General features: G+C 40.8%; 2 protein-coding genes across 2 annotated transcripts in view; one reads left to right on the top strand and one right to left on the bottom strand.

Moving 5' to 3' along the window:
* The window catches only part of MICU3 (mitochondrial calcium uptake family member 3), a gene marked incomplete at its 5' end in the record, with an annotated part of 45,624 nt that extends 40,766 nt beyond the window's left edge, over positions 1-4,858 (bottom strand). The window contains one exon of the mRNA XM_032186226.1: positions 4,709-4,858. Coding sequence (XP_032042117.1) covers positions 4,709-4,858 — 150 coding nt within the window. The remainder of the gene's footprint in view (positions 1-4,708) is intronic.
* A 7,900-nt stretch (positions 4,859-12,758) lies between these two features.
* Positions 12,759-16,715, top strand: FGF20 (fibroblast growth factor 20). Its single transcript, XM_032187328.1, has 3 exons — positions 12,759-13,077; positions 15,022-15,125; positions 16,470-16,715. Exons 1-3 carry the CDS (start codon positions 12,765-12,767, stop codon positions 16,713-16,715), a joined length of 663 nt encoding a protein of 220 aa, XP_032043219.1. The 5' UTR covers positions 12,759-12,764.
* Positions 16,716-25,748: the final 9,033 nt, after the last annotated feature.

Here is a 25,748-nt window from a genome sequence, read left to right as displayed (position 1 = left end):
GATAAAAGTAGCACAATTTTGTTTTCATGCTGGGTGGCCAAAAGGTTAAACGTCAAGTTCCCAGTGTGGGGAAAATCCCAAAGTAGACAAAATTGTTTTGATGCTTAGTGAAGTTATATTTCTAGCAGCTACTTAGATGTAGAACAGCCAACAATTTTGTTAGTTGATCCCTTTTCTCTGAGATAAGGACATTATTATATTAAAATATTTACAAGCATAGGAAGCTGGAATGTGTTTAAAATGCTGTAAAAAGGGTCCTGTTCAAATATAATTCTGTTACAGGAAATTCTTGGGGTAGCAATGTTTATCTATAAGCACAGCTACTCCAGAAATCCTCCAAAATAAATATTACACTGACATATTCTCCAACAGTCCGTCTTACATAAGTTTGACAGGCAGATTACTTGAACTCTAGCAGTTCTTCCAGAAGATTCAGTCTGCATGTATACCCTGCTATACATGTCCATATGCTTTGCCGCATGCGAGACTGAAACATGCTGGATCTGTCTATCCCAAGCATGTGTCATCCCTTTTTAACATCCTGAGGAACACAGAAGTAATGCTGAGAGGAAAATGTTCCTTTTCCTTCAACAAGGCTCTGCTACAGCTGGCAGGCAAGCGCTATCCCTCACAGGGTGATTACACGGTGAAGAGCATCAGATGCTATCAGCCAACGAACAAACCACTTTCCTACATTTGGCAACTGACCCACGTGAAATGCACAAGGCATATGGAAAAAGGTTAACTACAAGTGATCCTTGTGAAAACGATCCTTTATGCATCTCTTCAAGCAGCATCCTTTCTGAGCAGGCAGAAGAGCCTACTCTCTAGGGGCATTTGCCTTACTTTTTGGAGTTAAACTCTTCTTCATTTCACAGAGTTGGAAATATATGATGTAATCCACTCAGAAATGTGCTGCTACAAATAAACTTGACCTTTTGAGTATTTTCACAAGGAGAAAGAGAGAGTTTCATGGTACTGCTGAGGTAGAAGGAAAAAAAAACGCTAGAAACATCCCAAGCATGCAGCTTCCTTTTCCTGGAAAGGAGCATGCCTTCAAGAAACACGATAAGTAAATGCTCTGTGTCTGTCTCCCCTCAACTTCTCTTTTAATTCCCAAGTCACCTCTGAAGGAAGTGATTCTCAGCAGCTCTTCATAAAAACATCTGAACATAAGGACCTGGAGTTCACTACCTTTACACAATGACAATGCAATTACAGAAGAGATCTCTTTGGGGTGCTAAATATGTCATCATTCGTATTTCCAAGAAAAATTTAATAAGCTGAAGAAATGACACTGGAAGTAATGAATATGGAAGCAAGGAACTGGAAGACTAGCACTGCTATACTGTGCTGAAAAAGCATGATATGCGGCTGTCCTGACAAGGTAAATACTTCATGAACAGAACGTTGTTTGAAATCTCAGGATCAGGGCTCTTTTGGGGTTAGTACCATTCTCAGTTGTCAGTACAGAGAATCTATACCAAAAAAACTGTTGTCTCAAGGAGTTTCCTGTTCTGCATAAGCATCTCCTAGACCCGCAAAGGAGCTCTCCCAGTCCTTACCAAAGCCTTCAGGCATGATACCAGCAGGCCTGGGTGCAGAATTTTACTTGATTCTGAAACACTACATGGAAGTGACCTGGAAATTAAGTGGAAGGCTTTGCTAACAAATTCAACAGCAAAACAGTTTGCCACATAATTTGCCCCATGTTGGTGACACGTATCAGAATTAATCTGACTTCTAGCAAAGAGCAACTTCTTATGTGGCTGTACATAAATTCACAAATCTGTTTCTCACCAGGTTTCATTCTGTAAGCATTTCATAGCACAGAAAGATCTGCAGCCCATTCTGACACTCTCTTTCTCCAGGAACCTCAGATTTTTTTCAGTTACTCTCAAATGATGCACCTCATTTCTGAACCAGCCAGGAATGGGGAAGTACCCCCATCAACATCCACATAATCATCAGTGTTAGGCCGGCAATCCCAAAACTCTCTTAAGACTGGTTCCATACCAGTGAATACTAGACACCAGGAGCAGGACAAAGCAACTAATTACCAAGGTGGATATGATACTATCATATTCCTAAATGTTCCTCTACTACTCCCAAGCATTATTTGCACTCAGCGGTAGAACCTGAAGAAAAACAACCTGTGGCGATACTACCAGGACCAAGCAAAACTCTCACAGGCCATGTGAATGTTACCTGGAAGCAGTTGGCCTGCAAATTGTTCTTGGAAAGTCACAATAAAGTAGGTCTTAAAAAAAAACACAACAAAACACAGACATCTTCTTCAGTATCTAGCGGGACCAGAAACCTATTCTGCCGCCTACTGGAGCTGCCTAGATGAAACAAGGCTGTTCTGCCCATTACACCTCCACAAAAAGCCACCTCAGGAAATAAAACGTGGGAATTAAGGACGAGCTATGACTGCCTCATCCATACCTATCTTGAATTCTCTTGACCATTTTTAATATTTAAGTACTTTAATATTTGAAAACATTGTGATACTGTCTTCAGTTACAAGTTGATAGCGCATTAACTGCTAACTATTTTTTCTATTGTCAATTAATATTTCAGGTATTTGTTGAATGGAACCAATACATGGGAAGAGATGGACTTTGTGTTGCATACACTAGAATGTTTGAAATTTGTTAGGAATCTCCATCAATTCCACGTTTTGAGGACAGGATTACAGGTTTTGCAAGCGGTGACCACTTTGATGTCAGGACTGTTCTTTTGAAGGGTTGTTCTAATAAGTAAGTTGTGAGCGTACAAAAACCTTCATCCAAAAATACTCATTTTGTTGGATGGAATACTCATTTCCATCTGCTACGTGAAGCCCCAGAGATAAGGCAAAAATCATGCAGTGCAATTCCTTCTAGCAGCTACTGTAGCTCACTATAGCACCAGGAAGCAAGAGCAGAGACACCAGCTGCCTCCCACTTCAAACGATCCAAGTAAGAAGCATCTGGGAAGGGAATCCTGCTGGAAGGAAGCTTATCAACAACACACTACCATCGCACAATACGAGGAACAACATTCACGGTATTTTATTCACAGAGGTATTTTAGAAACCTGTAATGAAAGAGCAGGCACAACTCTTGAGGGCAATCATAAATGGCGCACAGATCACTGACAGAGCTCACGGTCAAACTAGTCTTGGTAGCTGAGCAGCTAGACCCAGTATCAAACTATGGCATTCCTGTGCTGCCACACAAACCCTTCTGCAGGGCAACAGCCAATGATAGATAAAGCATAAGAATACATTAATTCAAATCAAAACTTTCACACCTATTTGATCCTCATTTTGAGAGGATGGGTAAGGGGGGCAGAATTGAAAGGATGTTTTGTCCCCCGAATGCTGACCACTAAGATCTGCTACTTGAAATCAACGAGAACTCTCATTCAAAATAAAAGATGGAACACAAAGCCAACATATCAGTCACTGAGCATTTAGTCTGGCTACACAAGCTGAGTGGACACATTCCAACTTACTCCTTCAGATTTTGTTGTTAACCCAATTGAAACCCAAAATAATTGCAACCTCTTTTCACACAGGCACACAAAAATAAGCACGTTCATTTTTTTTTTTTTCTTTTTTTTTTTTTCCCTCCCTGGTGTTCGACCCTACAGCATTCAAAAATATTCTGCGTATAGAAAGCAGACACATTTTATTTCACATGTTATCTTATATTGGTTCAAATCTAACCGGATTTCTGACATCTAAGCTCTACACTTTGCAACCTCAACACTTTGGAAGTTATGCATGTAAAAAATTCATCATTTTAAGTCACCCTAAATGTACTGATTTTTCAAGGTTGCAGCAGTCATATTTCCTTCAAAAGAAGTCACAGAATTAAGAGTGGATGGGTCAAATGATGTAAAGGTCTGTCCAATCAAAATGGCATAGAAGGCTGAAAGAGTTTCTTAGGTCCTCTGTGCCCTGGTACCACACTCAAGATAATGAGTAGATGAGGAATCAACAGCATCTGACTCCCTTTCCCTTCATACATGACGTTGCCTATAGAGACTGCTTTTTAGCTAATAACGAAGGCAAAACTGCTACCAGTGTTCATAACTGAGCCTAAGGCCTCCACTGCAAAAAGGCAGAACCCATGCCCGCACATATTATAAGTTAAACTCGATGTAAAGAAAGCGGACCACTTGCACCGCTGATTTTCAGCCTCAGAAGCCATCAGCCTGCCAAACCACCTAACCACAGCTCTTGCCATTTTAACAAGCCTGTAACTTTGAACGAAAAAAACAGACAGCCAGACATCACCACCATATGCTAAGCACAGCACCCCGCAGGATTTTCTCCCTATGGGGGGGAAACTTCAGTTTCCAAGGGGATGCCAACTCCTCCTTGCCACCCGTGGCCGGCCAGCCACCGCACCTGCGGCAAGCACCGAAGTTCTGCGCAAACCTCTCGCGGAGGACAAATCGCAGCTTTTGAGCTACCAGCAGCGGTTCCCCTTACAGAACAATGTCTTATAAAAGGAAAAAATTAGAAGGTGATTAAGAGCTCCGAAGACCGTTTAAAGCGGGAGTCTCCAGGCGCTGGCTGTGCCCAGCGGGCACCCCCGGGGGAGGCAGGGCAGGGCAGGGCAGGGCAGGGCAGCCCCCCGCCCTATCCATCCCCCTCTCCTCCATCCCCTTCGCCCCGGGACGGGCTCCTGCAGCGGCCCGGCTCCCAACCTACCGTCTCCTTGGCGGCGGCCGCCACCGGGATGGGGAGCAGCGCCCGGGCTCCGCCCGCCTCGGCGGCTGCCGGCTCCCGGGGGGGCTCCCGCCGCCGCTCGGACAGCCGGTGCCCCGCGTAGCCGGCGACAGCCGCTCCAGCCGCCGCTGCCGCCGCCGCCCAGCCCAGCTCCCGCCGCCCCCGCCTCGTCCCGGCCCCGCCGCCTGCCCACAACCGCCGGCCGGGCTGGGCGCCGGGCGCGGGGCACAAGCGGCGGCGCCACCGCAGGAGGGTGCGCAGGGCTGCCATGGCCGCGGCTCCGCCCCGCTGACGGGCGCACGGAGCCCCCGAGGGGGAGAAGGAGAAGGGGAAAGCTCGCGAGAAGCGGGGAAGGGGTGGGGAAGCGGCACGACACCGCCCCGCCGCCCCCCCCGCCGGTACCGGGCGCCCCTGGCAGTCCGAGCGCTGTGCTCATAGCGAGGGGTGCCGAGGGGCGGCCCCGGGCAGCCGCAGGGGTTTGTGCCCGTGGTGGGCTGCGAGCACAGAGCCGGGCTGCTTAGGGCGAAGCGGCAGGGTGGCGTGGAAACCGCCCTGAGTAGGGACTGAGCTTATTCGTGGGCGTTGTGGTGTAGAGTCATGGAATCACAGAATATCTCCTGCTGGAAGGGACTCACGAGAACCCAAAAGTCAGACCGTGTGTCTGACAGCAGTGTCGAAATGCTTCTTGAACTCCAGCACCAGAGTGCTGTGACCACTGCCCTGGGCAGCCTGTCCCAGCGCCCATCCACCCTCTGGGTGCAGAACCTTTCCCTAACCCCCATCCTGACCCTCCCCTGTCCCAGCTCCATGCCGTTCCCTCGGGTCCTGTCGCTGTCCCCAGAGAGCAGAGCTCAGCGCCTGCCCCTCCGCTCCCCTCGTGAGGGAGCAGCAGGCCGCCACGAGGCCTCCCCTCAGCCGGCTCTGCTTGGGGCTGAACAAACCGAAGGACCTCAGCCGTTCCTCATATGTCTTGTCCTCTAGACCCTTCACCATCTTCGTAGCCTTCCTTTGGACACTCTAATAATTTAATGTCCTTTGTGTTTATACAAATCTGTAATAGTTTAATGTGCATTGTGGTGCCCAAAACTACACAGTGCTCAAGGTGAGACTGCACAAGAGCAGAGCAGGACAATCCCTTTTCTTGACCGGGTAGCAATGCTCCACAGCCTACTTTTTTTTTTTTTTTTTGGCATTATGCTTCTGAGGTCTTCCTTCATGACCTAGCAATATGTATTTGCAGAAACCTGGAAGCACTAGCTTCAGAGAAGAAAAAGCTTCCAACTATACCTCATTTGTGTCATAAGCATGAAGTTGTCTAGAGGTGACGAGCATCAAAATTGTTCACTTTTACTGCTGAGTCAAAAATATGCACTGACCTTAGTTATCCTTACTAAAATAAAGACTGCTGTGAGTCCATCAGTCCCTTAAAACCTACCAATGTCCAGATACATTTAAAACATTGGAAACTCTTGGGGGTGTACCAGCTACACAAAAATCTGCAGCCTGCTGAAACTAAAAATGTGAAGCTTGTTTCAGAAAAACTGGAATTAAACAGTGTTGCCTGTGATGTACTTAGTGTATCAAGTCATTGTTTTTCAAATTTATTGGAAGCTGGCATTCCATAATTTTTTGAAACTGTGCTGTAAAGTGTCCATAGGAGGCACTTGGTTACAAGAGGAACAGTTTCTGCAAGTGAAATGTGAAGCAGGGAGCTAAGCAACTAACCATCAAAGAGCAGTGCTGTCATTTAACATTGACTGAACCATGTAATGTTCCTTTTCTTTGAGTGTTTACTATGTTGTTTAGTTGGGACCCAATTTAATTACTTAATTCCCTAAATACCAGTAGGCTAGAAATTTCTGCCCTCCCCATGTCTATCTGACCTCTTCCTCCAATAACTCTCTCTATACCTCAGGTTCTCTTCAGAAAAGTGAGATTCTCCCACAACCTTTCAAGCATTTATACTGATCCTCTCAAAGTGACCTCAGACTTGAGTTTCTCCTACCCTTTGTAACTTCGTGTTTTGAGGCCTCCTCATCAGCCCCCAAAGGAAACCACAAACACTTGCCATATCTGCAGCCATGTCAGCCCCCAGCATAACCGAGTATTAAAGAACAGTTCTTAATAATAAGAACGTGCTTTTGTCCCTACTTGGATTTGATGGGCCATGACCTTGTAAAGCATTTCATGATGCATCATTCTCCATGGTACAGCCTGAATTGCCTCCTGCACTGCATTGAAATTTCCATAAGCTGTATACATAGAATCATAGAATCATTAAGATTGGAAAAGACCTCCAAGATCATCTGGTCTGACCATCCATTTCAAGTCACAGCACACCTTATGGCATTCTTTGCAATGGTCAAGTGTAGCCTCAATTTTTTTGTCCTTTAATTGTTATAAGTATGCTCTTCCCAAGTTTCAGTTTTTATTTATATTTTTTTTTTTCTAAATTTTTGCTGGGTTTGTATTTTACTATGAACAAGATGTGAATCTGTTACGTAATTGTAATTCAGAAAATGCATAAATAAACACTTTAGTATGTTTAAGGCATTTATGCATTTTCAATTTCTAAGAAAATGTTCAGTGGTTACCATATTCCATCAAGGGAGAATTATGTCTCTATTTGACAACAGGCAACCTGACAGTTTGTACAAATGTATGTATGTCCAACGTTGATTTACCACCAAGAGAGGTCTGGAAAAGCTGGTATCTGGGGTGAATGATAGTCACTGCATTTCTTTTGATATTTTAGAATACTGTAAGCCAATTCATTAGCCAGTTTACATTACTTTCATGTATTAAAAAGTAAATATTTTTTTAATGTCTACTGCTTTGTTTGTAAGTATATGTATGTTTACAGAGTGAAAGGCTTGTCTCCAAATCTGAGCTACATTTCTGTACTAAATGATACAAGGACAGTATTCAGGTGTCAAGGCAATATAGTTGTCTACCAAGTTGTCTACTCAAGTATTTTTTCAGCAGTTGCATGACTAAGCATTCAATTTGGAAAGTTTTGTAGAATGTGGCTCTTGGATCTCTTCAGTTCTAGGTGCCTTATTAGGAGACATCATTCAGCAATGGAATTACCTTTTAGAAATAGTCTTGCTTTTTCCATTTTACTGAAAAAGAAATCTTTTGGTCAGTGTAGTGTCCCAAAGTAGACCTGTTTGCTGAATGCCTGATCAGTTGCTTAAAACTGTAGACAAGAACCATGAGTTATCCCCCTGATCACATTGTTTCCCTGAAATTGATTAGCCACAATTTAATGACTTTTCAATAACACCTTTAGGCTAATCTTTGTTATTATTATTATTTTTATTTATTTATTTATTTATTTATTTTTTCACTTCAGAAAAAACAATACACATCTGTAACTACTTATGTCTGGGTATGTTAGAACTTCCCTGGTGAAGTGTTTGCTTAAGAACAAGAGCACAATTTATTTGTGCAGTAAGTCAAAAACTGTAACCTGTCTGTGCACATAATCCTATGTGCGCAGGTTCAGAAACCATCTAAATCTATGTGCTTTTTATTTAGTGATCCGCTTAGAGAGCTAATATGAAAGTTGTCAAGCAAGATATTTGGACGCTGATATATATGGAAAAGGTCCGTTCTCTGTGGATGTAACTGGATGTAAAGGTTCCTCGCTACCTAGGTAGCTCACTGTGTGACTTCTCTATCCCACTCCACTTATATGAGAGTTTACCTACAAACACATGGGCAATAAAATCATGAATCTTAAAAAGCTCTGAGAATTTCTGTTTTCACTCAAGAAACAAACAAACAGAAAAATGAAGGTGCCAGAAAGGTAAAACTTAATTTCTATAGGAAAATTATTTTTTTCAGCATTACTTTTACCTCCTCTGATTTTTTTCATTATACATAAATATACTTACACATATATATATATATGTATGTATACATGTATACATACCTGTAACTTCAGCAATTCAGAAGAAAAGGTTCTGGATGTATTTTAAGTCCATGCATATTGCATTTTAAAGGTTTTACATCATCAGATTATGACCCTATTTATACATGCAGCCTTGAAAGTTATCTTGTTTTTTTTTTTTTTTTTTTTTTTTTTTTTTTTTTTTTTTTTCCTAGTAAATCCTGTATAAGAATACACCTTACTTCACTCAGACTTGCAGTACTCCATAAGGCTCTCACTGTAGCTTCATCCTGTTCTGCTCTTCTTGTTGAAATCAGCCAACCATATTTTCTGGTCCCAGACTAGGAATAATCTGGAAATGACCATGATACACAAGTGTCTCCAGATGGACAAATTTCTTCATGTTCTACTCAGTGTTTTTTGTTCCACCTAGTGTTTGATTTCTTGTGTACTCATGACCCACCTGCCCCCTTTGTTCTGTTAAGTGTTATTTTATAATATGATTACAATTTTATGGCTGGCATGGCACTTCTGTAATGGAGTTCTAAAATTAATAATGGCACAATACATTGCAGGACAAAGTTTTACAAGGTTTTCTGACCAACCTGATAGATACATAGAACTCTCTCTCTCTATGCATATGTATGCATATCAAAAATTTTGGTGTGTTGTTTTCTCCTTGATAGCCACTAGGTTTTTCCTGTGACAATATGCTATTCTTAGGCAATGTACAGTAATTATATTGTCTATAGAAGCCCCAGCTACTCGCTATGGAAATAAAAACTTGACCACTTATGTATTTGTTCAACGACGCTGAAAGTGCAGTCTTTAGGAAGTATACGTAACGTTGATTAGATTGCACTGTATACTTTAAGTTCAATAATGCACTCTTGTAAAAACACTCTTCAAAATTATTTAACTTCCCATGGTATAGTCTCAGAAGGTGCATAAAAAAATCTACAGTGTTATCTTTTCCTGTCACATGACTAGTGCAAACAACAAAAAAAAATCTTATCTTTTTGTTTCTTTTCTCGTACTTTATAAAACAGTGTAGCCGGTTCAGTGCCCAGACATTAAAGACTCCACTCGGAACAGATTGGCATTATATATTCCACTCTACAGAAAATTTTTCCACTATATAACAGGAAAGATTTAGCCATAAGGGTCTTCCAGTGGATGACGGCAGAGGATATTGTTTTCAGAAAAACCCTCCTCCATTGGGTGCCATCTAAGCAGAAGAGCCCTCTGCTTGGTAGGACTTGGGGAGTACTGCTGGGACCCGGGAACGCTTTCTGTAACGGGGCATCTTTTGGCTCAGAATACACCTCCTATATATTTAGCTGTACCATCCGAGTGCATGTCCTGCAACTTAGCAGCTGTGATGAACTAATTACAGTTTGATCTTGACCTACCCGTCGTGTCAATAAAAATGCTTGATGCGTGTTTCAAACGTTTCAGGTATATTTGAGAAATCAGCATACAGGCTACTTGAGAAATAGGTGCCATATAGATTATTCATCTTTGATCTATTTCTTTGATTTAGCACTGCAATTAAGTAGATTTGGTTCAAAGAGAAAGCTCATTGGTTGATGTTTTACACTGATGTGATAATGTTTACACAGATGTGCTTTGAAATCTCGATTATGGTGGATTTTTGGGTCCCACCACATGACAGGCTCCTGTTATCTGAAAGGTAAAATAATATAACATCTATCTGTAACTGCCTTCAGAGCAGGTCTGCCCGTGCTCTCTTCTGAGGTGATTTATCTGATCATTGTATTTAGCGTTAGTTTTTTCAGTTTTAAATCCCTCCACAGTAAATCACTTGCTTTAAAGCAGCCTTTTTATAATTCAGGTGCACACAGGGGCAGTACTTAGGACTGCAATGATGAAAAGGTGTAGCATTACCTGCTTTAAAGCACCTGCCAATTAATTAGCCCTATACTCTCCACAGCAAATAAAGCTAAGCAGTCAAATCCATTTGATCTCCCAGATTTAGACGGTGACTGAAAAGACCATGGAGCAAGACTGGAGAACTAATCTTTCATGATTCTCTACAACTTTTTTGTTTAAATGAAACCTTAGACTGCCAAGCAATTCTCTCAAACTTCTGAGAGAGTTAACTGCAAAAGATCTTTGAGTTTCATACTTTAAAACTTTGTTTTAACATTGGCAAGGAATTGCATTGTGCATCTTGAACACTAAGATGAGCCATGCAGTTTGAGCCCTAAAATTCATTAGATATGATAGAAAATAACAGCACAGAAGGCAGAAGTTGAGTTCTTAGTTTTAATACACCATTGCTTTATCATTGCTAGTAATTAATGTGTTACACAAATAAATTTGCCTGTGTGAATCATTTTGCTTTTGTGTTGAAAAATGCATATGCTCAGCTGCAACAGGACAACAAGGTCCCACATTTTTTAATACATCGTAGAAAAGATAACAGGGAGCTTTTGGGATATGACATGATCATTAATTTGTGGCACTCACAGACTTTGGTAACGGTCCCGTTGCAAAACCCCAAGGAAGATGGGCTAGATGGGCTATCTCTTGCTCTGTTTCTTCATGGGTGCAAGCTTTGAAAATATTTATTACAAACCACGTGCCTGCTCATTTATGTTTTTAAGACTGATATACAAACGCCATAGATCAGTTTCATGTCATGTTAATGATAAATTAAATTGAGGGAGAATTTGCAGAGGGGAAAACACCTCCCTGACTATGCCAATTTCTTTAAAAATTCCCCTCCTTGTAACTGAAGTGATAAAAGGAAAGGGTAATGCATGTACATTTTATTAGCGTTTCAGAAACAGGGAGCAAAGCTGTCAGATCTTTGTGTTTTTTTTCTTTCATGTGTGTCTGGGCAGGTCTAACCCTCAGGTAACGCCCTTTCTCCTTCTTCCCTCCTGCCTCTCCTTGCACCTGTCCACGTAATGCTCCAGCAGCTCCCACACGGGCCACGCTGTGGACCCGGACCTGGTTCTGGTCCTGATCCTGGTTTGGATCCTGGTCCCGGTTCTGGTCCTGATCCTGGTCCTGATCCTGATTCTGGTCCTAATCCCGGTTCTGGTTCCAGTTGTGGTCCTGGTCCTGATCCTGGTTCTGGTCCTAATCCCGGTTCTGGTTCCAGTTGTGGTCCTGGTCCTGATCCTGGTTCTGGTCCTGGTCCTGATCCTGATCCTGGTCCAGGCCCTAGTTCTGGTCCTGGTTTTGGTCCTGATCCTGATCCTGGTCCTGGTCCTGGTCCTGGTCCTGGTCCCAGTCCTGGTCCTGGTCCTAGTCCTGGTCCTTGTCCCGGTCCTGGTCCCGGTCCTGGTCCTGATTCCGGTCCTAGTCTTGATTCCGGTCCCAGTCTTCTTCCTGATCCCGGTCCCAGTCCTGGTCCTGATTATGGTCCTGGTCCAGGTCCTGAGTCTGAGTTCTAGCCCTGATTCCTGGTCCTTGCCCAGGTCCTGGCCTTGGGCTGGGCACTGTCCACCAGCAGCAAAGGCACCTGTGCATGAGTATATCTGTGCGCATGTACATGTGTATGTATGTACATAGGTGTGTGCATATGTGTGTATATGTGTATATAAGTGTATATGTGTGTATATGTATGTGTATATATGTATATAAGTGTATATGTGTATATAAGTGTGTATATGTATATGTACATGTATATGTGCATGCATGTTTGATGTGTCTGTATGTATGTGCGCACACATGTGTGTGTGCATATGTATATATGTATGTACATATGTATATGTGGATACACGCGTGTGTGTGCGGCTCTATCTGTGCGTGCCCGCCCGGGGGCCGCCCCTGCCCTGCCCTGCCCTGCCCTACCGGTGCCCTACCCGTGCCCGTGCCGCCGCTCCCCGCTCCCCGCCGGCCGTGCCGTGCCGTGCCGTGCCGTGCTGGAGGTGCGATGCGCGGGGCTCGGGGTTTACAATTTCAAACGCGGCCTCCCCGCCGCGGCCGCCATTAGCATATGTCAGGGGGCCCGCGGGCTATATATACCGGCGCGGGGCCGCGCCGCCGCCACCCCGCCGCCTGGCTCGCAGCGGCTCGGCCCGGCCCGGCCCCGCCGCGCTCCCCCACATGCCCGGCAGCCGCCGCCCGCTCCTCCGCCGGCCCGCGACCCTCTGGCCCCGCTGCCCCATGGCTCCGCTGGCCGACGTGGGGCCCTTCCTGGGCGGCCTGGACGGCTTGGGGCAGCCGGTGGGCGCCCACTTCTTGCTGCCGCCCGCCGGGGAGCGCCCGGCGCTGCTGGGAGAGCGGCGGGCGGCGGCGGCGGAGCGGGCGGGCGGCGGCGGGGCGGCAGCGGCAGCGGCGGCAGCGGCGGCGGCCGCGGACCTGGCGCACTTGCAGGGCATCCTGAGGAGGCGGCAGCTCTACTGCCGCACCGGCTTCCACCTGCAGATCCTGCCCGACGGCAGCGTGCGCGGCACCCGCCAGGACCACAGCCTCTTCGGTAGGAGCCGGGGAGAGGCAGCGGGGGGTCGGGGCAGGTGCCTGAGACGGGCACCGGGGGCAGGGAGCGCGGAGCATCCCCTGAGAGGGGCGGGTGGCAAGCGGGGGGCTCAGCCGCCGTGGGGTGCTTTGTTTTGAAACGGGACAAAAAGTTGGAGCGGAGGGACCCATCGATAGCCCGAAAGGAGGGGAAGGCAGCCCCAAAGTGTGCACGCTTCACCCAACAGCAGGGTGAATGAATCCTAAGCGGCAGCAGTAGGAGCTGCGCCTCCGAGCGAACCTGCCGCTGTCAGCTCCGTGCGAGTTGCGGTGGGTATTGATTTAGCAGTCGTAAAAAGGTGATTAAAGTGCTTCCTATCGCCCTCCCCACAGCCAAAACAGCCCGCTGGAAGGGCTCGTAATTGCCTTTATAGCACGGGGATGTTTTCAGAAGTAGGAGAGCGGTAGTCAGCAGAGTTCTCAGAAGGGAGATTTCCTACAGCGTGTAAACACGAAATAAATCTTCGCTTAAAAAGAAGAAAAAAAGTTAGCCCCAGATCAAACATTCTCTGGGCTTTTTAGAAATGTTCTTCCTTTATTCTACCACCGCTCTCTGCAGGTCTGTCTGATGTGGTTGCTTTGTGGGTTGAATCACCTGCTTATTATAGGCTTGAAAAGAGCGGCTTTGAAAATGATACCAGAAAGACAAAATGCCTCCACCTCTTTTTCTGGGACTTTGTGCTTTAGGAACTGGAAGGCTAGCTTGATTTACATGCAATAGAGTTTTTAATGATCGCTCTTTGTAAAGGATTTATACTCTTTGCTGCTTGGTGAGATAACTAAGAAACCTGCCAAAGCTCAATTAAAAATCAAAACACTTGAAATTGTTGGATAGTCCAAACAATCTGTCTGCCTTGCAGTGAAAGCTGGTCCTGAATGAAAAAGAGAAACCATAAATACAGCAAATAGACAAAAGGACACTGTAAAAACCAAACATGCTATTTAAAACCACTTTCCTTAGATTGAGTTTCTTTTACTGTTTTGTGGTTTTGCTGTTGTGCAGCAAAATCCTGGGTATGATTCTAGACCAGCTTCTTTTGAAGCTCTGTTTACATTGTTAACAACTACCAAAAAGCCGCTTCACACATTCCCTTTCTTTCATGTTTTATATGTACTATAACCTGTGCATATCAATTGGTTAACCCAGCTGGCATATGCTTGCCAAATTGCAGGCTTCAAATAGAGCATCGTCTCCCGAATACTTTAAATTATTAACATGGATCCCATTTTGGGCAAATGTAAGATAAATAATTCTATAATCCAAGCATTAGCAAATAATCGGCATATTTCGTGCACATAAAAAGCCTGCACTGAAGATTACAAGTTGTGTCAAGAGGTGCGGGCCAATGGGCTAGATAAGATGTCTGGCAAATACTTTTTTTTTTTTTTTTCCTGTGGGTAGATTCTGTTATATAAAATTCCCATCAGTACTTTGATTTCTATTCAAACGATCTAATAATGAAAGTGTTTTTTTAAGATAATACTATAGTGAAAGTAAAGTATATTTTCAGGTAATCCAAATCTATCTTCCAATGTTTGAGCAGGCAGCTTGGCAAATAGCGTCTAATCATTACAGATTGCAACTGCATAGTACTGAAGGTTTTAGCCTGAGTGATGAATAAAAACCTTTAATCATCAAAGCAATTATATATATATAAAAAGCTTTCTTTAAATAAAGTAGGACTCTTATACCTAGATGAGCTTCTCAGGCTGCTTTCCTGTGAAAATGTTGTATATGTTTCGATACAGTATTTGAAATTTCAGAAAAAGTAGGCCATATTTTTATATCTACTGTTTCTACTTGCTTTCAACTACATTTTGGATGTTTTTATTGATTTTTATCACACAAGTTGATTTAAAACAACCTCTTATTGTCTTTTTTTTTTTTTTTCCCTTTGGATATCAGGTATCCTTGAATTCATCAGTGTGGCAGTGGGACTCGTCAGTATCAGAGGTGTGGACAGTGGCCTTTACCTTGGAATGAACGAGAAGGGAGAACTCTATGGCTCTGTAAGTACTACTTTCACATCAGCTTGTACATGTTGATGTTTTGATTCACTTATTAGCACTGTGCAAACACCTCTAGTGTCTAACTGAGGCAGTCTTAACTTTTAAAACACTGACATCTTTTCCTGTTGGAATAAACAATAAATTCTTAGAGTGTATGATGTGTGGCCTTGGATACTAAAGATTTGATGGCAAAAGTTTCTCTATCCTAGATGCAGAGAACTGAAGAGAAACATTCCTCTTAAAGACAAAAATAGCTAATTAAACTAGCCATTCAAAAAGCATTTAGGTTGCCTAGAATCTAATTTGCTTTTCATGAATACTGCAAATGCATCATAGTGTATATCATCAAAAACATGTAATGCAAGGAGAAAAAACTTGAAAGGATAGCTATGGAACAGGTAAACAACTATTAATATAGTATCCTGAATTATTTTATGTAGATAATACTCCTTTACAGATCAGCAGAGGGTGCTTCCAGGTACCAGTTTTTAATGTAAAAGCATACTTTCAAGAGCTGGGAAAAAAGGATAATACCATGTGTCACAGTTAGGTACCACTCTTATTTGAAAAATCGTAATGGTGCAAAAGTATTGGCAGTACCTGGAGATCCCAGTTCTGGAATGCTTGTGCTTAAGAATGAAATTAAGCTTGTACTCATTACAGTTGATTTGTATATGTTGAATAACTTCAACATATGGCTGCAAAATACAAGCTTTAATTTTTCCAGTACCATTAGGGTCTCAGACTCTTCTCCTTCAAAATCTTAAAACATTTAGAGAGAAATTATTGGGTCTCTCCAGTTAATGCCTCTTCATTTTGTTGTTCATCACTTCTGTTTCTAATGCTTCTGGGACTGACTGATTTATTGCTTACCTGTAAGTGATTAATACCTTCTCTAAAAAAGCAGAAAAGTGCATGTTATAATTTGTGACTTTCTTCATTAATCATCTGAATCCATAATGGGTTTTGGCCTAGAAGTATTGTGAAGGCTTTAAATGGGGTGACAATCAGTGCTTTGAACAAATATGAAATGGTGACCTGCTGGCTTACTGCTGGCACTTAAACTATACTATTGATGACTTCGTAGAGAGGGAGTTATCTAAGGCATGTTTAAATCCAAAATTTTGTATGTACATGTCCAGGTTTTAGATGAAAAAGGGATAAATTAGCCTGCCAAACTCCATGTTGGGTCTATATATTCTTCTTGGGTTTGATTTGTTAAAAATCAAATGAACCATAAGGCAGCACAAAGCCTATGGCATTTTGTTTATTTTTATCATTTTTTCAAGTGTGTTCAGATATCTAGCAACAGCTTGACTTATTTTTCTTTGTTTCTTTCTGTAGGAGAAACTAACTCCTGAGTGCATCTTCAGGGAACAGTTTGAGGAAAACTGGTACAACACTTACTCGTCCAATGTGTACAAACATGGAGATTCGGGGCGGCGGTACTTTGTAGCACTTAACAAAGACGGTACTCCTAGAGATGGGGCAAGGTCCAAGAGACACCAGAAATTCACACATTTCCTGCCCCGACCTGTGGATCCCGAAAGAGTTCCAGAACTGTACAAAGATGTGCTGGGTTACAGCTGAGGAAGGAGGGAATCTTGGAAGGAAAACCACACCAGATCTGTTTGATCTTGCCCTTTTATTCATGGCGATACCAGCATGAGGAACATGGGTACTGGATTTGAAGAAGCTACTTTGTGATGGCCAAACCTCTAATTTCCAGTGTTTGGATTTAGGAGACAAAGCCTTAAAGCTGAGAGTGGACCAGCCTCCTTCAAACTTGCTGACTCTGTGGTAGCCAGTAACAAAAGGGAAGTTGGAGTGTGACTTTCTTAAAAATAACAAACTTGGCAATTTCATCTGGATTACTTAGGGTCCATAAGTTACCAAAAAAGTACCTACATCATATGGATCCAATAACAGCTGGGAGAAATAGAAAGAAATAAACTGTAAAATAGTTTTTTAAAAAAGAAAAAATCCTGAGAACTGTGTATGAAGTGTTAGTGTCTTCACTTCAGTGATGGACCTTAGATGTCAATGCATCATAGTTGGAGCTGGAACTTTTATTCAGGATGGACCTATTTATACATCTCCAGATAGCATATATTTATTTTATATATTTATTTATTAAAGAGTTTATTTTTTACTGGGATATGAAGAGAATACAAGCCCCTAAACCCAATGAGAGAGCATTTACAGTGCCAATATTTGCTTCGAGTAGTGTCATGATACAGCAATGACATTACATTGCAGTGCATCCAAAACCTGGATATTCAGATTTCATTGTCAATCAGTTACAGAAAAAGCTTATATTGTGTGCACATACCATTGCCTCATCCTTATATTGGAAAGAATGTTTTGGTTTCTTGACCTATGAGAGTGCCTTACAGAACTGTATTGAATTCAAATGCACATTTAAAAAGGGAATTAAAAATGATTTTACTTTATTGGGTTTACTGTCATTTTTAAAGTGTCTCTTTGCACATTATATGTAACATTGCAAACATGAAACAATTACAAAAAGTGTATTATAGTTACCTTGAAAGGACAAGTAGTATTAGCTCTTGCAGTCTTGATTCAGATCGCATCATGCTGGATTTTTTTTTTTTAAGTGACTTGTACTGGCTTTACTAAAACACAAATAACTAAATGACTAGAATTCTCTGCATTACATCAAATTTTTCACATAGGATTATCATCACTGTATAAGATGTTTTAACTATGTATCAGTATGTTTAAGGGAAACAGTATTGGAGTAAGGAGTTTCTGATATTGGTGAATGAAAAGCTTCAAGTGAGTAAAGGCTGTTTCTCCACTGAGTACAGAGGAGCCTAAGGAAATGACTTTTTAATCTTAACTTCTCCTTTAGGAGAAATTTTTATGCAGCAGTTTTTGTGTGAATACTGTCAGCACAAAGATGAGCTAGGGCTCTATGCTAGTTACAGCTATATGACAGGTAGATCACATCAATTTGGTTTACACTGATTTAACTCAGGACTGTCAGTTACAAAGCACAGATTCCTCTGAATATTGACTGACTCCATTCTCCATAAAAATACCAAGGGTTAACAACAGGCCCTGTGTGGTTTAGCCCTAGCCCTGCTGAAGCTTGTTGTTGGATAATGCCACCACCTCAAGAAAAAGGTCTGGGAAAAGGACAGGAGGGAGGAAAGGTGGACCAGGAGAGGGCAGCAGTTTGTATGCGCTGCTGGAGGTGCTCTCACCTTTCTGCTGCCAGCTCTCCTGGTGGGCTCCAGGTCAAGATAACTCATTTGTGTTCAGTTTTGTGAAAGCATATATGGTTAAGTACTGCACCTGCATCATTTATATCAAATCAAGTTATTAACAAAAAGCATTTTCCAGAATATAACACACGTGCTTACACCATTGCTGTACCAGGACTTCCAGTCCATAACGAGAAGTGGATGAGCATAGATTACTGAGGGACTCTGGACAAAATCATTTTACTTTCTGCCAAATAGAAGTTGACTGCAGACACACAAAAAAATGATGTTTCAGCACTTTGTGACTAGCAATATGTAGCTTACTAAAGTTAAAGGCTTTGTTAAAATTTTCAGAGCAACAGGCAATGGAAGATCTGCTGTGCACTTAATACAATTTACTAGAGTAATGTTGTAACGCATTTCAATTTACCATAAAATAATGATTTTATGGGTGACAACAAGTCCCATAATAGCAGTAATAGATCAGTAAGTAAAGACATAAGCATACGCTTTAAATAGCTATTTTTTTTCCTCTGTAGGTTAAAAAATAATTTATTCTATGTAAATTGTAAGAAACCAGTGGCTGCTGCACAGGACACAGTCCCATGCATTTCTGGCAAACATACTCAGTGTTTCACTCAAACCAGTAAAAGAATTATTTTTCTTTGGATTAGCAGTTTACTGTTAATCAAGCCACCTGCTGGATCCAACCACCTAGACAGTACATGGATGATGAAGAAGAAAAGTAAAATATGCTTGTCATCTGCTTGCCCCACTCCAGTATGAGATATATGCCAATAATCCTTGAACAAAGCATAACACAGCAGACACTGTGGTGACAAATGACAGTACAAAACCTTTAGAGCACTGGAAAGCTGTCGCAACTTCCCTTTGCTGTTCTGGTGTATTTCCACTGAAGAAAACTAGTGCATTTTCCATTTCATTTTGCTCATAGTATTTCTTTGCTTTTTGTTTTGAATTTTGTTTTTGAATTGAGAATTTTTAACAGTCATTAAAGCTTTTGTGGTAGTCTTCTAGCTAGGATATAGGAGAACCCAAGTGCCTCTGGAAATGGGTGTTTTTTATTAGATGAGCTGCTATAACTAGAAAAAGTGGACAGCTGGTCTAAAAGACACATGGTCCTCTCATTGGTCTGAACCATTCGTCTGTGCATGGAGAAGTTTGGACAAGTCTGTATCGTCATGTTTTCTGCCATAAGCTTACTGGTGCTACCTTTCATGCTCAGGTGTGACAGCCAGCTTCACTGACTGTCTGAAAGTTCAAATCATTGCTATGGCCATTCACCCTGATAGCACTCTGGGTTCTTGCAGAATTTACTTTCTGATATGAGGGAGTCATTTAGCAAATGTATTTTCAATATAGCTTTTGTTGCTAGCTATTTCCTTTTCTTAATGTGCTTTGTTAACTCATTTTTCATAGCTAACTCTTCCTTGAGTAACTTTGTAAAGTTTTACCTAAACATAGGTCTTTAACTGCAGCTATGGGTGTGATTTTATTTATTTATTTATTTATTCTTTTTTTTTTTTTTTTGAGCTTATATAATCATACCTACTGCGGTTTTAGTTATACCACTACAAGCCATCACATTTTCCTTACTCCTTTTTCTGTACAGTGATGAACTAAACTGAGGTTAAGACACTGGACCAAGCCTGTGTCTTAAATACTGAGATTATGCTTAAGTTTTGCTCATCTTGGTCCATACTGCAGAGAGAAGCTAGCAGTAAGAGGGCCTTTTAGAAATCTTCGTTTCAGTTGCTTTTATTTATTTATTTATTTTTGCTTTTCATGTGAGGAAATCTATTAACTTCACTGATGTAATTAATTGTATGCTTTTATTTTATTTTATTTTATTTTATTTTATTTTATTTTATTTTATTTTATTTTATTGTGCAGACATTTGAAGACTCAGGTTATATGAACATAAGAATGGCTGTACAAGATCAGACAGTACTACATCTCCACTGCATGGGGAAGAGAGTAAGAATTAGAGAAGTGTTTATTCTCAGTATTCACTGCAGAACCCCAGCTAGGATTAGGACCTGAAGTCACTTCTTCCCCAGGTCCTTACCTTGGATGAGGTAGAAAAGTGAAGGGAACATTTCATGAAATTGAGGGTGGTGGAATTTCAGCCTTCCTGAATGTCTGTATTGACCTGCATTTTATCAGACATTGCTCTTAAAACAATTTCCTTTGCAGTAGTATATTCAACTGTTGTGATGAAGCTGTAGTTGTTGGGGTACATCTGGATGTATATGTACCTCTCCCAGTACAAGGCATTATATTGCTAGAGAGAACACATTCTGAAATTGTTATATGCCATCAAGTTGTTAATTAGGAAAGTTTGGATTATGACATTAGTTTTAATTAAGTTTTGATAGCACTTTTTTTTTTCTATTTTTTTTTTCCTCAACGCTTTTTTTGTTATGCTGTATGGATTCTTATCAGTCAGAGATTCACAGACAGAGAACAGAAAGGTGTAAAAACTTCTTGGGTGGAATGAATTCGACCATGACATTGTTTTGGTGAGTTGTGCACAAATAAGAAAAAAAAAAAGAAATAATAATAATAAAGAGAAAATAATAAAAAAGAAGAAATAATATTAAAAAGATTTTTTTTAAAGAAATTAAAAAAAAAAAAGAAGAGAAGAGGTCAAACAGTTACTTCTATTGCCATTTGGAGAGAGATTAAGTTTCAAACAGAAATTGGTTGGCAGCTTGCCATAATACCTATTTCATCTCTAACGTGATCAGATACTAGAATCATTCTGGAAGTTCAGGGGAAAGACAAAATACAGAATTAAAACAGTGGAGACAGTTGCTCTCTGTATTTTGACCATATCCAAAATGCAATTGGTACTGCTCTCTTTTTATAGTAAATCTTCAGTAAATACAATTCATATGGAAAAGAGTGAGAGTATTAGAAGGTCAGTCTTTTGAAAATGAGGTTAATGAAAAGCTTCTCTGTTGTTAAGTCTTTGTTTACATTTTTTGTGTAATTATAGGAAAAATGAATCACGATTTCTTCACACTTAAAATATCACAGACCACATAATACTACTTTCATGAATTACTTTCAAGTCATGAATTTTACGAATTTTACTTAGTGTATGAATAGACACCAAGTTAACTTGCATTTCCCTCCCAAATGCCATTTCTGTATACAGAGATCTATATTAGCATATGTTTGCAAAACATGCTTTTCAAATTACTTATGGGTGTTTCTTCTATTTCTGGAAATAACAATTTCAGCAATTGAGTCCTTCAGGTAACAGGTTCATGTTTTTATTATTCACAAGAGATCTTCCAGCCATCTTTAATTCAAGTTCCTAAATGGTACCATTGACATGACCAAGGATTTCCAGGTGGGTGGACGTGCCATAAAGTAGTTTCATCTGTACATGGCTGAGATATCAGAAGCGATAGGAAACTGCCTACTTCTAAGATTTTAACAGTTGACCCCCCTGATTGTGTTGAAGCTTCTGGGTAGGATGATGAAATAATATTAGTTATTGAGTTATCAATATCCCAATAATGTTAATTCTGTCTTCTATTTTGCTGGAGCAGGAAAATATAATTTCTTTTCTGGAAGAAATATGGATGAAAGACAGTTGGCTGGAGCTTGGCATGAACAAAATGGAGGTGAAATTGATAATAAGGGGATTATTTGTAGGACTTTTGCACACTCTGAGATGATTTTCACAATTTGTGAATTTCACAACACTAAAATATGGGTGTGTGCTTGTGGACTGCTATATTCCAGATATGATTTAGAGCTGGTTTTCGTTTTTAAAATGTCAGATTATAGCTCTTCCTATTCAAGAAACTCACTGATGTGGTTCTACAGAGTTAGGCTGTGTTGCTGGCCCTCTTGTCAAAATTTCAGAACTGCAGTTCTTAACAGACAGATCTGTAGCTTCTTCTTTTGAAAACTGCTTCAGCTGCCCTATATGATTTGGTGTAGGGACATCTGTTTTTCCAAGAATTTCTATTATGGAAGAATTTCATAGCACAAGAATTCCTATTTTTGCTACAGTCTAATACTTCTTTGATTAAGAAGCTAGTAAGGCTGCTTTGTCCAAACTGTTCATGGTGAGCTAGAATCCAGTACTTAACAGTCACAAAATGGTCAGCAGATGCTCTTAATTCTTTGCAATTACCTTCATAGTTAAACTAGGAATTGCCAAACACTAAACCACAAACCCTGTGTGGTATAGTAGTTTCTCACACTTTCTCTTTTAGGTCACGGTGCCATGTGTATATATTTCATAATAATAAAGTTTCCTGAAGTGAGTTTTTTGCTTTGTGAATGCTGAACACTGTAAGGTGCAATGGAAGTGTCTGTCTCTAAATATGTCTCATGGCTGTATTCAAATACCACTGGAAGCACCACACTGCATTTGATTTCTTACTAGAAACTGAGTCCAAGATACCTGACTTTGTGTAATGGTTGTGGTTTTGTGGCTTATAACCTCATTTAACTCCTGAAGTTTACCACAATGAGGAGGTAAATTCCTTTATCTAGGAATGTGTCTTCTAATCTTAACTATGTAGAGTGTTCTCAGCTGTTCTGACGATGGTGCTAAGCAAACAAGAATAACAGAATATATACATATTTCTTTATGGTTTATTCATGACTTATAGACCTTGACAAGTTCAATTCTTCTAATTATAGGTTATTAGCAGAGTTCACCTTAGCCATTCTATCTACTTTACTCGCAAGATTTCATATAGTGAGTCTGTCTTTTCTTAAATCTCTTACCTCCTCTCACCTTCTTTTGGCCACTCTTACTGATGCATTTTCTATCCTTGAGCATCTCTGACAGGTGATCCTTTGCAGCTCATCGATACTCCTTAAAAGCCTGTTGCAAGAGAGCACAGTAAGTTATATCTCATAACCAGGTATTGCTGATTATTTATTTATTTATTTGTTTGTTTGTTTAGACTTTGTTACTTTGGGAAATTAAACACTACATTCAGGTTCAAAAATGAAACCAACGTTGGCCTTGCAGTATACTAGCCCCTGCTATCTTTGTATTTTTGAGCAGCTCCTTGACAGTATTTTAAATGAAAAGGTGACAGATGATGAATGACATATAGCACTCTCACATGTTTTCATACTAAAAAAGAGGTACTATTGTTTCAAAACAGCAAAGCTCTTTTATCTCATGAAGAAACTTCAATAGTCCTATGAAAGATTTGGTTGCTTAAAAAGTTGGTGAGTGTGCCCATATGTTTTCATATGATTCTTTTATGATGCTGGCCAGCAATGATGAAATTAGCATGTTTTGATCTATTTACAAGTTGTTCATAAAGAACTTGAAAGGAGTAGTTAGGAAAATCCAAGTGCTGAAACATTTAAGATATACTTTCTGGTCTCACTTTTGTGTGATTGTCAGCCAGGGACTATCATGATCAAGGTAGCTTGCCAATTGCCTGCCGCAGATATAATATTTATGGCTGCAGTGGGGATTTCCTATCAGAGATCTGAAGACAGGCTTTTGTACATTGTTTCTCCTAGGTAACCTATACAAATCAGCAGAAGAGATCTGATTGTAATGAAAATGTAATCAAAAGATAGATATTTTTGATCTTTGGGTTTATTTGAACTTTTTTTTTTTTTTCTTTCCCACCAAGTTTTCCTGCACATACTTTAAAAAGAGAGGGAAATTGGCTGGTGTTCTTTTCTATATAAAATCCATAACTGTGTAATATTATTAAAAATGAGTGTCTTTTGTTACAGACTTACAAGGGATAAGATTTATTTTTCATGCTACTGTGCAGAAGTAGATATATGCAGCTTACAGGGAAACTCATTTCTTTCATGTTTGTTGGAAATATATAGGAATACTTAGCTAATCAGTTATGCAATTGGCTAACATTTCTGCTTCTCTCTTCCTGAGACAGAGTTAAGCAGTGGTCCAGAGCACTGAGAATAACAGGATGGTTTTTACATATTCTGACCAATTCCCAGCCCCAAGTCCCCTGACTATTTGGCTCCATCTCCATTTTTCCTTTGCACAAACTATGCTTTTTTTTTGCTGATGGTTTTGCTACAGATGCTTATATTCTGTAGTGCTTCGTGTTAGAGGCACCTCTGGATTTTGAGCAGCTGTCCCTGCTTTTGCAAAGAGGCATCTCTTGCTGCTCCCAAGGAAACCATTGCCTTGCCTCCATGGGACATTTCAGCCCCCTTGCCCGAAGTGGCTCTCTTAGCCTGCAGCACTACCACTGGTGCAATCCTGTGCAAAGAGATGAGGCTGGTGCAGGAGAGAGGGCACGCAATGCAGACAGTGCACTGCTCTGCATGGAGCAAAGGTGTGTGTGTGCGTGCAGCTGGGGGCGGCAGCAGCAGCCCAAGATCAAACTGCTTGACTAGCATTTAGCCCTCGGTTATATTGCTGGGAAGCAGGATCAGAAACTGTCTGCTCTGAAGCAAATCTCATTGGCTGTCTGTCCTTAAAAGGCAGATGAGTTTTTTTTTTTTTTTTTTTTCTTTCAAAAACGTTCAGTAAAATTACACACCACTTTCCATTTTCTCTGAACTACAGCACCCAAGGCCTTTTGTGGTACAGGTTTTCATACCCCTGAGGGTTCTCTATTTTACTTGCCAGCTAAATAGTCAAATGAGGGTGATTACTGGCAAACATACTGGTGTTTTTCTCATCCTCTACAAACTGTATGGGGAGCATGAATTTATTTCATAGGGGATACTGATCAAACTTTTGATAGTTTGATAGTAACTTTTTTTTTGTCACCAATGACTGATGATACAAAAATCTAAATACTTTGTACTATCTCTTCTGTCCCGTTCTGTGATATTTACTCATAGATAAAATGTAATATTAGCTATGTACTTAGATCTCAGATTTACCTCTGTAGTTTTTAATGTTTACAGTTTACACTTCTAAAATTTCCTAAATCTCTTTGTTGTCTCTAGCACATGAATGTTTTTCTAGTACTTTCAGAAATGATTCTGTTCAAAGATTCTTTTTTTTTTTTCTCTTTATAATTTGAAACATTGATGTATTAGTAAACGTGGATGTGATAATGTTATGTTTCAAATCTGAGTTAATATCTGACTGTGCCCAACGAGAAGACAAATTTTGCCTGAAGGTACTTCGGCATAAAGGCATGATAGGACACATACCGCAAAGCCATTAGTGCTTCAGGTGCACTGGGAACTCCAGCCACCTATGATGCATCTTAAAAACTCATAAAACATGATCTGTAATATCTTACTGTTAGTACAATAATAATAATCCCAAATTTCATTTTAAAAGACCTCATTATAAAGTTACATTTCTGCTTGCTATATTAAAGCTATCATGAGAAAAACAAAACAAACCAGAACAGTTTTGTGCTATGTAGATGGA

Source organism: Aythya fuligula, chromosome 4 (genome assembly GCF_009819795.1).
Source record: "Aythya fuligula isolate bAytFul2 chromosome 4, bAytFul2.pri, whole genome shotgun sequence".
Taxonomy (NCBI): domain Eukaryota; kingdom Metazoa; phylum Chordata; class Aves; order Anseriformes; family Anatidae; genus Aythya; species Aythya fuligula.
Note: the sequence above shows the minus strand (reverse complement) of the source record. Positions and strands in the feature narration are given on the sequence as shown.

Bases quoted from the DNA above. Each gene is read 5' to 3' on its own strand.
- FGF20 (XM_032187328.1), top strand. From the start codon at position 12,765: ATGGCTCCGCTGGCCGACGTGGGGCCCTTCCTGGGCGGCCTGGACGGC. The intron at 13,078-15,021 runs GTAGGAGCCGGG...TTTGGATATCAG, and splicing joins CCAGGACCACAGCCTCTTCG to GTATCCTTGAATTCATCAGT. The intron at 15,126-16,469 runs GTAAGTACTACT...TTCTTTCTGTAG, and splicing joins AGGGAGAACTCTATGGCTCT to GAGAAACTAACTCCTGAGTG.